Here is a 13,556-nt window from a genome sequence, read left to right as displayed (position 1 = left end):
CGTTTTAAAGCTGTCCCTGGCAGTGAGTGTGGTCCTGAAAATTATCCCTTTGAAGAAATGCGATTCTTGAACAACAACAGAAAGAAGAATGAGCTTCTTGCTGGCATTTGGAGCAGAATTTCAGCTTTGTGGCATCCTTCCGGAGACAGTGATTGTTGACAGACAGATTGTTTGTGAAACACCCTCAGGGAAATTGAAGCTGAGATACATTTCAGCCCCATGAAGTGTAAAGAGAAAGCTATTTCTCTCTTACAATGTCAATATTCTGACTCTCCTGACTCTTTTATTATTAAGTACTGGCTAATAAAGTTCTACCAACCATTTAATTTCTTTTCCCAGGACTGTGTTTAACTCGGTGACTGCTGTCACAGCCCGAGGGGACATGTGACAATGCACAGCAATTTCTGGGCTGCCAAATGCCATGACTCAGTCTTTTTGATTCTCTGTGTGGCTTTCCCAGAACCTCTGGTCCCACTGGATGCCCCTTTGAAAGCACCCATTGCACATGGAGCCTGGTTTGATCAGCTGCCACTTTTGTATCTGTTTGCCTGTTTCCTTGTTGGAATCCTCTATGGATTGGGCCTGTCTTGTTCATCACAGTGTCCTTGGTGCCCTGGGGGATGCCCACTACTCAGAAGGGGGGCTACTAGGTGCTATACAGTGCTGACGTATATACATAAGGAGTGAGGGCAGGACAAATCCTTCATCTCTTTTCCCCTGGCACAGCATCTGGTGCATTAGAGATGCTCAGCAAACATTTTAAATAAATAAATGTCTGAATATACATTATTTCAGTTGTGTGTTTCACTACAGCAGAATGAAGACCTGTGTTTTTTTTTTTTTTTTTTTGCGGTACGCGGGCCTCTCACTGTTGTGGCCTCTCCCGCTGCGGAGCACAGGCTCCGGACGCGCAGGCTCAGCGGCCATGGCTCACGGGCCCAGCCGCTCCGCAGCACGTGGGATCTTCCCGGACCGGGGCACGAACCCGTGTCCCCTGCATCTGCAGGCGTACTCTCAACCACTGTGCCACCAGGGCAGCCCAACCTGTGTCTTAGAGAAAGGATGCAGCGATGCTTTATGTCTCTAGAAGTGTGAAGGGAAAGTTTTATCCCTAATTTTAAGTGTTTCAAATTGTTACAAATGGCCTAAAGAAAAGAGGTGGTTTTAGTTTTAGCTACATCTTATAATCCTAACATAGATTATTATTGTGATTATCTGTAGCATGATGTAGTCCACTGGTTTTATCAAATGACATTCCCCGTATACTTTACAGGGTAATCTTGTATCTTTTGAGGTCTGTAGCAAGTTTCTTGACGTCTATTAAAAGAAGATTTAAGGCCAATGACAAAAAAAAAAAGGTATGTATATGACTTCTAAACTAGGAATAAAGGGAGAGAAAAAGGGATTCAAATGTCTGCTTCAGTAAGGCAGAACGAAGACCTGCTCTCTTTACGTCATGGAGCACGCAGGTCAAGCCTGTAAGTGTTCTGCTTTCAGCCAAGTTGTAGTGTTGGTTTATCGGCCTTTACTCTGTGCTTTATACTTTCAACAAAAGAATACACTAGACCTCTGTTGCTGGTGAATAATTTGGAATTTCCGATGCTACTGCTAACATGTACTAAGAGATCTTTTCTAATTATTCAGTCTCATGAATTTTATTGTTTTTGATTATAATATCTCTTTTAATAATTTTAAGCTTACAAACTCTGAAGTCTAGTATCTGAGAAGTTGCTTCCCAGATTTATGTGAATTTTAGCACTAACATGGAATTCAGCTGTGACTGAGACCTTGCGGTTCCTATAACATGTGTAGTGATCTGCTTCCAGGGTTTGAGTGATAATACATCAGCAATATGTATCCTTTGATGGCCAGCGTTCCCTCTCCTGTGTGGAAAAGATGGGAATCAGGCAGATAGTGTTACCATGAAAAAGACAAAACAAACACAAGACAGCATCTATCCATGAGGACTTGACAAGACAGCCCAAACCCAGTCCTTCAGAAGGGAAACCCTTCCACTGGACAACTTGCTAAATGATGTGGAAAAGCAATGCTTTTCCTTGTGCAAGTGAACTACCAGACTCCATCACATGTTCTCTTAATGATCCTGGAGGAGTTATACTTGGTAAAAGGTGAACCAAAATAATTCATGTATAAGTTAGCCTTACGTCTACAACTGCTAACATTTTAAGTATTCTAGGGTCCGCAAGTCTGCATGCACAGAAAAGGATACAGTTTGTTTCATTTCTATTAGCATGCCTCATGCTATTTTTGAGTATTACAGTGTAGAATATACGGTGTAGAATATCTATTAAATACACATGCTGCCAGTACAGTATGAAGTGGGCCGCATAGCGGCTGGCGCCATGGACTCTGTGGTCAGCCTGGCTAAATGCTTCTCAACTGTTTGACCTTGAGCAGGTTACCTAACCGCTCAAAGACAATAAAACGGAGGCATAACACAACCAGGCTCATAGTCTGTGTGTCTGTGTGTTAAATGAAATCATTCAAGTAAGAGGCTTAGCACACCTGTTATTGTTATCATATATAATAGTTATAATAGTTATAGTTACAATAACTATATATTATACTTATCATTACATGACATATATGATATCTATGGAGCCCTGAAACATAGAGACATGAGTTAGTTTAATACTGCAAACAGTATGATCCTATTCAATAGTGTAACCTTAATATCTTAGAACTACCCTAGCAGACAACGTATCTGCAAGTTTACATTCCATGAATCTGAGAGCTTATTTCTGGGTGAATTGTCCCTATGTCGTGGCACAGTTCCCTGTGCTCACTTTCTGGTGAGCCATAAGGTCATTCTTCAATGTAAGTTATACAAAACGGTGAGCTGTTCTCACAAAGAACTCTGGAGCCTTTGCCTTTTCTGGTAATAGCGGTGAATGTTTTCATGCGACGGGCAGCAGAGATTCAAGTGGCTGCTTGCCAAGCTCGTGTGTGTGCAGAGGAACAAAGCTCTGAATGCCTTTCCTGCTGTGAGCAGTATAATGCATCAACAGTTTCAAAAAGATCAGTTCCCAACAGCAGAGGAGCAAGTTCCTTCAGAGCCGGTGACCATAACAGGTACCCCGTTGCTAATGAACCCACTCCAGCAGCCTCGGACCCCTGCTTACTTGCCTTTATTTTAATTTGTGTCCCTGTACCCAAGCCCCACGTGGAGCTGTTTCCTATTAACAGCTGGCCTGCTGGGCTCTGAGTTCAGCCAGGTCCAGAATTAAGAAGAGAGGACTGGGGGTTGGGACCCTGTGGGTCCTCCCAAGGCCAAGCCTGGGAAGTCTCCCTTCTCTCTCCCCTCCAATTCATATTCACCAATGCTCTTTTTCTTCCTGCCCTCTCCCCTTTACGAGTTTGTTAAAAATGAATTAATCCTGTAATTTCGAAAGCCCTCTCCTGAAACCATTACAATTAAAAAAAAATGATGTGAAGTGACTCTATATCATAAAATGGTTTATGTTTAACCCAATGGGGGTACAGAACGAGGGAACTAAACCACACTATTTTAAAATTATTTTAAAAACCCATTTGTTTTAAAGGCCTAAAGGTGCACTTGTTACGTGACAACTCCAATAATATACTTCATTTTGTACATTTCCACAATTTTCTTGTAACATAACAAGTGACAATTACTATTTGCAGCTAACAGCCAAAACAACCCGCACATTAACATTTAGTAGAAATACATTCTAATAACCTTCCATTATTGAACTCGGCATATTTGAACAGAATTGCTCATCTTCTCTCAGCTTCCTTTCCCTAGACTGATTCTCTCTCTTAACTTCCTGTTAACGAATGGTTCCTCCATTCCTTGAACCTGTCAAGCACACACGTTTTTAGATACATATTTTTAAATTTCCCTCCTTACATGAGGTCCAAGTCTTAGCAGGTTTTATTCTCAGCGGTAGGTTGTTTCCTTTCCAGTCCCAACGTCCTCCCCCTACAGGTCCACTTCCCTTTTTGGCTCCTATTCTGTTCACTTACACTGCTATCGAATTAATAACCTCCAAACATCGCTCTGATTATTGCACTCTTTTTTTTTTTTTTGGTACGTGGGCCTCTCACTGTTGTGGCCTCTCCCGCTGCGGAGCACAGGCTCCGGACGCGCAGGCTCAGCGGCCATGGCTCACGGGCCCAGCCGCTCCGCGGCATGTGGGATCTTCCCGGACCGGGGCACGAACCCGCGTCCCCTGCATTGGCAGGCGGACTCTCAACCACTGCGCCACCAGGGAAGCCCTATTGCACTCTTTTGTCCAGAAACTTTTGGGTGCTCCCTACGAAGTAAAGTCAGAACTTCTTATCTCATTCAATGGCATCCACAGTGTGCTTCCAACCAATTTTTCCAGAGTCAACTGCCAATGCCTCCCACCCTTTCTTTAGTTGAGCTAGTTTTTAAAGTGCTCTCATACAGATGCTACTTGGTCCTCATGAAGATTCTGTAAAATAAGAAATTCAGGTGATAATGTACTCAAATGAGGAAAACAGGTACAAGTAGACAAGTGGATTGGTGAAGATTCCTTGACTAGAAAGCAGCAAAAATGCATCCACAGCCCAGATCTCCTAACACCTAATCCTGGAAGCTGGGCAATGAGCCTCTCTCAGAAAAGGCAATGTGGCCAAGTTGGATTGCCCTCTGCTCCCACGTCTTTCTCTCCCTCCTGCTTTCACGCATGCTATCTTGGAATACTTTGCCTTATTCTCCATTCACCTGAATCCTTTCCATCTGATAAAGCCTTTATCTGTTCCTCCTCTTGACTCACAGAGTGATCATAACATTGCTTTTAATCACACTGCCTTCTTCTGTCTGCTTTGTGGTGTTTCAAATTATTACCGAACTAAATTATTCTCCTTTAACCTTTAACGTACTTAGGTGTTTTTTTTCCCAAATAGATTTTAAGCTCTCTGAGATCCCGGCCTATGTCTTAAGTGTCTTTATAATCCCCACCTGTTACACTTAGTAAGTGCACAATAAATATTTGCTCTGTGTGTGGTATGTGAGATTAAATATTTTTTTAAATGCAAGACATTTCATATGTTTTCCTTTATCTTATGTTCGTTTTCAAACGGTGTAATATCTACATCATTCAACTAGTATTCTTCCAATGTGGAAAAATATAATCTTTATTATTCAGCGAACTCTTGCAACGCCTCCCCACAGACCAGACACTCATTAAACATCCATTAGCTCTCCCTGAATCCTTAGCATTATCAACTACATTAAATAGTCTGTTAAGGGCTTCAATGCATTCATATTCTGAGCAGTCAGAAACTCATTTTTCCATGTCTTGATTTTTTAATATTTTTCTAACCCAAGCATACCAAATGCAGAATGTAACTTTGTTTTGTCAAGTTGTTAGTTTAACTGAGTTTGGCCATTCCTTACAAAGACGGGCCTGGCGTTATTTAATTGGAGTTTACACAAATGCAAATAATAGTATTCAAGAAGAATACTATTCTTCTTGGTCACCAAGACGGTGACCAAGCCTTTCAGCTCAGTACAAATGCATGAAACCTATTTCACCCACACACCATACCATGATGTATTTTTCTAGCACTAGAAATGCTTTCTTCTCTATGGTACTCCTGCTGTTGAGAAAGCTATTCTGATGTCTGGAAGCTTTTGAATGGCACTGAATTGAGTTACATCTACTACAGGGCTCACCACGCTGTGCTGCCTTTTACGTGTCTCTGGTTTATACCTACTAGCATGGTAATTTTTCTAGGGGGGTCGAGGAAGGCAGCCACTTTAGTGAAAACCCCTGCAGGTGGGCACACAAAAGCTGAAAATGGGTTCAGCTTAAGTGTTCCTTAATTAACTACCAAAGACCGACAGCAAAGATTAGTGAAATACTGTTAGCACTGACTTGATACTCTTCCTAAGGAACAAATGCTGTAGTACTAAACTGTAACCTTTACTGAAGTACTGAGGACTGAAGGCATTGATGTTCAGGATATCTGCACAAAATGAGAGCACTGTTCTTGTGTCAGCACGTTGTTCACGTGTAAGTCTCTTCCAAACACAGTGAAGAGTTTAGCGGTTTCTTAAAGATGTAATACAGATTTAATCAGGACATATTTCTGTCCTTTGAGCCCCTGCTCTACTCTCATATAATTAAGAGTACAGAGAAAACCTTTGGTCCCAGCTGAGATTTTCAAACATTTGCGCCTAAGAAAAGTGACTTTCCATCCAGGTGTTGGTCCTTCACTCGGCAGCCACAGAAATGGTATCCTATAATTTCACTGAGGAATAATCTAGCTTTGGAGAATCGATTCCTTTTTTAAAAATTCAGATTGCTTTGAGTTACAAAGTTATAAAGGATGTGTTTCTTTTTAGTCCGGGAACATTTGGTCGGTGGACTCGTCATCTGGTATGCCCATTACCACAGAAACGGAGACAGCAATCAGAGCAAAAAGTGTTGGAAAGTCATGCAGGATATTTCACTCAGATTGTGTAGCAGGCTTAAATATTTTCCCTACTCCAATTACATAAAATTTTAGTGTTTGAGCAATTGGCCACCTTCAGAAACAACACCCCTCCCTTGACCAATGTTGACCTATATTTGGATTATCCTTTTCTAGATTCTATGATAATCGTATCCCTTCAGTTATGTCATTAGGTATGACGTATTTTAATCCCTTTGATGAATTTCAGGATTCATTATAGCCTAGTGGAGAAGCAAATCAAATCTTAAATAGACCTAAATTTAGGACATATATCCAACACTTTGCATCTGTGTGACATCAAGCAATTTTCTTAGCCTCTGTAAGTCTAATTTTTCCATCAATCAAACGGAGAAGATACCTTATTTTGAGATTTAACTGGATAATTCACGTAAAGTCCTTTGTACGTAGTAAGTGTTCGAATGTGACAACTGTTAGTAACTGTATTATTGCACCTGAGTGAAATTTGACTTTCTCCCCATTAACCTGGGCATTCTTTCTTTCCATGATGAACTGGTGAAAGTCTGCACAGACAGTACTTTATGTGTAGCAGTATTGTTTTCGCTTATAAACTATGTACATCGTAAGATTTCAACTTCTAAAATGAAAAAATATAGGAAAAATTAGTAAAATATAGGAAATACAGGTAAACTCTTCATTTTACTCCTGGAAAATGAGGTTCAGAGACATTAATAAAAGTTGACCCCAAAGCTCATAAGATATGAAGTATTCCAACAAAGATGATCACAAAGCAAATTTCTCTAAAATAAGTTTTAGGTTTATCTTTCCTATTATTTAAAAAACAAGTGAAATAGTTGCATGTTGGAAAAAAATCCCCCAAAGCTTGGACTAGCAAGAGGAATTAAGATAATGTCCTAGCTTGCTGCATGTTAGACATTACAGATTAAAAATGTTTGACAGCACTTAGACACTGAAACATGTCTGATCCTTAGATTCTTTTTAGCACTTTCTTTGCTGGATTGTCATACCCTTACATTAACTACCTTCCTCTTCACTCTTTCCCATCTCTGCTTAACATTCGTGAAATGTGCTCCTTTTAAAAAAATATGAAAATCAAGTAAAATCTGTCCACATCATAAGTCATATGAGGGCCATTTTTGCATGTCCTCTGAAGCCATCTTATCCTCTTGTATAAGCCATCTTGTATGACTTTTATTATTATCAATAGCGATAACATGTAATTTAATGTCCTAGTGCATAACTCTGTCCTAATCTCCAGACCTATATCTCCATTTGCCTACTCCATATCCAGCACCTTGAAGTCATGCAGCCTTTTCAAACTAACACGTCCTAAATGAACTCATTGTTTTGTCCCTACACCAGTTCTACTCCTGTTTTGTCTGTCTCAGTGAACTGCACCACGCTTAACCCAACTGCCCTGTTGGAAACGAAGATATCATTCTTTGGACTTTCCTGTCCTCCAGCCTTTCACGTCCAATCAATTCCCATGTCATGTCCATGCTCCCTGGTCTCTTCATCCTCATACAACCACCCTGTTCAAGCCGCCATCACCTAGCACCCATATTTCTCCAACAGCCTTCAGAGCAGTTCAATCTAGTCTCTGCATTTTAGCCACGGCAGAGTAATATCTCAAAAATGCAAATCTGATTTTGTCACTCTCCTTATAACCTGTCAGAGTTTCTGATTTCTATTTCAATAATAAAACACAACTTCTTTACATGGCTACCCAATCCTACCAGATTAACTCCCTGCCCAGCCAAATTCTTCTTTGTTATTCACTCCTTTGAGCTGTAGATTTGTGCTATATCCGAGCTTTCAGTTCCCTGAAAGCATCACATGCGTTCAGCCTTTGCACTTGTGAACACACTTCCCTTCTCTCTCTGCCGGGTTACTCTGATATTGTCCTCAAATTTCAGCTAAGAAATCATGTTTTCAAAGAAGCTCTTCCTGAAAGAGAAAGATGTTCCTTCCTCAGCAGAGCACTTATTACATTTATTTTATGCTTGCCTGTTCACTTATCTGTGTACCCCCCAGAGTCTGAAAAGTCCATGAGTTCAGAGCTCGTGTCCCCTTGTTGCTATTGCACTGAGAAATATGTGAGTACAGAGGTGCTTAACTCATATCTTTAATGAATAGATGTATGAATGAGTGAATTTTTGATTCTTAAAACCTATGTGCTGAAGAAAGGAACAAATATTTACTAAACTGCAACGTGACGACACTATCCAGAGATTCCATCTCTTGATTTACTCCACGAGGGGATCTTTAAAGTGGCAAGTTCCTTCTTCCAACGCTAAATTTGTGCTGTACTTTATTAAGTTAAAATTTTACGTTGTGAATTTATTTAAAGCACTGTATGTGCTTATAGTTAATCGTGTACTTTCTGGTGAGGTTTTATGTTTGTGAGTCTGTTCAGTGTACCTTTGCCTTGTTCCCTTCATTACAGTGAAAGCTCTCTGAGGGTAGGGATTATTTATTTGCTTTGTTTTATTTTATCCTTAGAAAACTTGTGGTGCTTCCCACAAGGTAAGACGTTAGTGAGACCTGAGTGATTAAAAAATAAAATAAAAAGTTAGAAGTGGAAGGGAAAGGACAAATGGGAGAAAACAGAGAGGTAGACACAGGACTTCTGCTCTATTAAACGGGGGCTGGGTGATTGCTGGTAACATTCCTGACAAACTCCTGATCCAGTGTTTGCATGGTACTCTAATGCCTTAAAATCAAAGCCTGTGGCATCCAAATTCCCCAGTCCTCTTCTGGGGTGAAAAGCTTCTGAGGGCTTTGGCTACCCCACTCCTAATACCCCTTTAGCTGTCTACACCAGGGAACTGTAATGCTCAAGTGAAACACTGATGCTAATAAAGCGTTTAACAAATATTATGTCGTAGTAGATACTGTACCTATGGTTCCACAAACTTGTCACCACTAGGCACTTGTTCTAGAGGCAGAGTGGCAGTATGGAAAGGTCATATATGGGGCTCCGATAATACTAACTTTGCCACATACTGGCTTTGTAAATTCAAGTCGATCACTTGGCCTCTCTCAGCCTTGTCATATGTAAAAAATTGACATCACCCTTTACTCTTGAAAAGATCTAGCAATGTACAAGTGAAAATGCCTCGCGCTTAATAAATAATAGTTTCTTTCTGAACATTTATTTTTTTCCCATGTGCATCTTGTAACAATCCATATGGAAACAATTTTTTGCCAACAAAGCAAACTGAACCAAAGTAATCACTAAATGTATTTTCTATTTTAAAATTAAAGCTCTATATCTTTCTATCTATATTAATAAAAACAGAGCTATCTAGATAGCAGATAGGTGTTTAGGGTGGGCTATTAATTATGTTCTGGCTGACATTCAAAATACTGGCTTCTTCTCTGAGATCAACTGAATTTAAAATAAAATTTCTGTATATTTAAACACAAAATAGAATTTCCTATTAAACTAGTCAACTAAAGCTACCGGACATTATCTAAGTTTAAGGTAGAAGTAAGACTTTCTTCAAATCCTTCTTGATAAAATCATTTCTAATTCTCATTACTTCTCAGTAAAAAACAGACGTTATTATATATTTCACAGGATTGTTCGGAGCATAATGTACAAAGGACCCAGCGCTGGGCTTGGAACAGAGTATAAGCTCACAAGACACGTTAAAGCCTTTTTAACTGAACTATCACAATCATCAAAGCACTTCCCGGGTAGGTAATTTTTAACTTCCTGAGTTTTCAGATTCTTTCGAATGACAGTCTTCTGACTCTCCTCCAGTTTGGGAACCAAAAGATTCATCCACCGAGTTTGTTCCTCTTTTTATCTACCATGAGGAAAATTCAAGACGGACAGAAAAATATTCAAGTCCTGGGGTCCTATCTCTCAGTTTACCGCTCTCACTTTCATGACAACATGACTCACGGTCTTTCCTCTTGTTCTCTTTTCTCACAAGAAAGCACAAACTGTTTTTTTGAGCTGTGATGATGAAGACCCTTTTGCTCCTTTTTCTGCTCAGAAAGAGGGATTCTTTTATGGGAATTAGGTTTCCCTCAGGAAGAGTAGTCTAGGATAAACCCTCCCCCTTTGGGGAAGCCTGTTAGACTCAATTTTCCATGTATTACCTTCCTCGTTTGTTTAATAGCCTCGTCTGATGGGTTTCTTTGTTAAACGAGTTCAAACATGGAGATTAAAGTTACAAAATAGAAGCTTTTGCAATCAAAGCAAAACAAACAAACAAAAAGATAAATTGTCTATTAAAATTGCTTCAATTCTTCACCAGGAAATTTTTAAAGTTCAATCACCTAATGATAAATGGTGTTGTAAAAGAAACTGTACACAGGTGAAAACACATAGGTGTGACTTTGCTCTTTGAAAACACTAAATCATGAAAGACAAATTGATAGATGCAGCCAACTTAGAATCTTAATCGCACTATAAAATCAAGCATAAGATAAACGTGCATGTGAAAATTCTTTTGCACTCTCATCCTTCTGTTTAGAAGGTTGTGCCTGACGTTGGTGCGCCTGGTAGGAGGAATAATTTTCGGGTAAATTAGTACTTACCATCGTCTTTGTCAGGGATGATCGTAACCTGAGCCCCTGGGAACTCTGATCCAATTCTCCCACCCATCGGCATGCTCAGGAGAACGTGGAATGTTTCCTTCTCCTCATACAAGGAGTCGTCAATTATAACGACCCGGCACATTTTTTCCCGCTCGTCTTTGTCAAAGCGGATAACACTGGTGTGGTCCTCGGGCCGGGATATGTAATCAGAATAGGACAGCACTGATGTTGGCACAGTTCCTCGTGCCGTTCCTGGAAACAGAGAGAATCCAAAAGGGGTTTATGTAGAACATACTACAAGGGTACCTCCAGAAACGATTATTTTCATATGCAGCATTTTCATGGCCCATCGTATCTATGAACACCCCTGGAAACTGCAATAACTCCTCCATACTGTGCTAGCATCATAAGTCACCTTTATAATGGTCTCCAACATCTGACAAATAGTACATTTCAAGGGTTTTCTCCTCTGCTTCCTGCCAGTGGTCTTTTAAAACAACACAATAATACAGAATAATAGCTTAGTATTCAAATGCTTACTGTGTGCAGGCAAAGTGCCAAGCGCTCTACATGCATCGCTTCCGTAATCCTCTTAACCACCCTACTGGGCTTTACACGTTTGGTAACTGAGATTTACAGAAGTCCAACCACTTGTTCTGGGACCCAGAGCTCAAGGCTGATCCTAAAATTTGCATTTTGACCACGATTCTTTACTGCCTTTCAACTCACATATGTTAATGAAAATTTTAATGAAAGTCTGCAGTGTCAACTGCATTTATGACCTTTTCTTTTACACTCTTAGAAAAGTCTACCTGTTTCCTAGAAAGGTATTTAGTATATTAATGAGTATTATGTATTAATTTTAATTTTGTATTGCATAAAATCACCTTTTGGAGGGAGCTTACTCAATGAGCAAAACAAATGTTTTGAAATTTGGTTGCTACGAGTTTCAGACCAGTTTGAAATTAGTTTATTTTCCTTGGGTATGCATTTCTTTGCCTCTTTTTTTGTTGTTGTTTTTAACAATAACCCCCTTCTACTTGAGCAGGCTTGAGCGGGAGAGGGGAGCTTCAACTTCTTACAACCCCAAAGGCCTTGAGTATTAAAGTAACCAAATGAATCAGAAATGTTTCCAATAAGCAGCAGAGTCCTTCCAGATCCTCAAAGGTGCCACAGTGAAGGAAGACATCCGCCTGCATGCTTTTTTCCTATTTGAAAACTGGACTAGTAAAGTATAACCTTCGTGGCATAATGTTATGCCTCCAACATGTTAAAGAGGCTTATTTATATCTTCACGGGGACATTTTAGTTCACTCGCAAATCGAGCTACCTTGCTGCGTATAACAGATCACCATCAACTCCCGGCTCACATCTCCACTTCTCCTGATGGGAATGAGAAGTTCACCAATGTCCTCCTCGATGGAGTATTCAGACTGGGGGATGAATACAGTTGATTCTAAGGAGAAAACACAATTGTTTTTGTCTGAGCGTCTTACATATGACATAATCCTGTGCAAATTAATTGCTCTCATGATTGATCATTTCCCCGGCATATTCTTTTAGAATAGCGCAGCGTGAGGGGAAGGAGGGAAGACAGGGGAGAAGAAGCAGGTATAGAGTGTGTAGGCTCTGGGCTAGTGAATTCTTAACCTAGAAATAAGACCCAACATTGCTTTTATCTCCAGTAATTGCTTTTTTTTTCTCAATTAATAAGTGCTGCTGACACACTTCCTTTAAGTCCAACTTTGTTCTCTCGGGAAAGATCTCCACCTTCTGTTGGAGTAGTTGACTTTTAGACTTAGAAGAGGCCTCAGAAGTCATCCTGTCTCACCTCTTACTTTGATGAGGAAACATGGACCCACAGAGTTGAAATTATTTGTCAAGGACTCTTACTGGTCGAGTCAAGATTACAACTCAGATCTTGTAATGTCCACTCTATTATTATTTTTTCTTACCCCAAACGTGTTCCTTTTGAATGATTAATGATTAAAAGTACATACAATGGATTATTACTCAGCCATAAAAAGAAACGAAATTGAGTTATTTGTAGTGAGGTGGATGGACCTAGAGACTGTCATACAGAGTGAAGTAAGTCAGAAAGAGAAAAACAAATACTGTATGCTAACGCATACATATGGAATCTAAAAAAAAAAATGGTTCTGATGAACCTAAGGGCAGGACAGGAATAAAGACACAGACGTAGAGAATGGACTTGAGGACACAGGGAAGGGGAAGGGTAAGCTGGGACAAAGTGAGAGAGTGGCATGGACATACATACACCACCAAATGTAAGGTAGATAGCTAGTGGGAAGCAGCCGCATAGCACAGGGAGATCAGCTCGGTGCTTTGTGACCACCTAGAGGGGTGGGATAGGGAGGGTGGGAGGGAGGGAGATGCAAGAGGGAGGAGATATGGGAACATAAGTATAACTGATTCACTTTGTTATACAGCAGGAACTACCACACCTTTGTAAAGCAATTATACTCCAATAAAGATGTTAAAAAATAAATTAAAAAAAAATAAAAGTATAATAATGCATTGTTTGACACTTGGTG

At 40.0% G+C, this 13,556-nt stretch overlaps 1 protein-coding gene across 1 annotated transcript in view; it reads right to left on the bottom strand.

Moving 5' to 3' along the window:
• FREM2 (FRAS1 related extracellular matrix 2) overlaps window positions 1-13,556 on the bottom strand; it is a 159,337-nt gene that overhangs the window by 59,354 nt on the left and 86,427 nt on the right. The window contains exons 5-6 of the mRNA XM_030882453.2: window positions 12,332-12,457; window positions 11,002-11,253 (exon numbers count right to left, since the gene is read on the bottom strand). Coding sequence (XP_030738313.2) covers window positions 11,002-11,253; window positions 12,332-12,457 — 378 coding nt within the window. The remainder of the gene's footprint in view (window positions 1-11,001; window positions 11,254-12,331; window positions 12,458-13,556) is intronic.

This window comes from Globicephala melas, chromosome 18 (assembly GCF_963455315.2).
Source record: "Globicephala melas chromosome 18, mGloMel1.2, whole genome shotgun sequence".
In the NCBI taxonomy this organism is placed as follows: domain Eukaryota; kingdom Metazoa; phylum Chordata; class Mammalia; order Artiodactyla; family Delphinidae; genus Globicephala; species Globicephala melas.
Note: the sequence above shows the minus strand (reverse complement) of the source record. Positions and strands in the feature narration are given on the sequence as shown.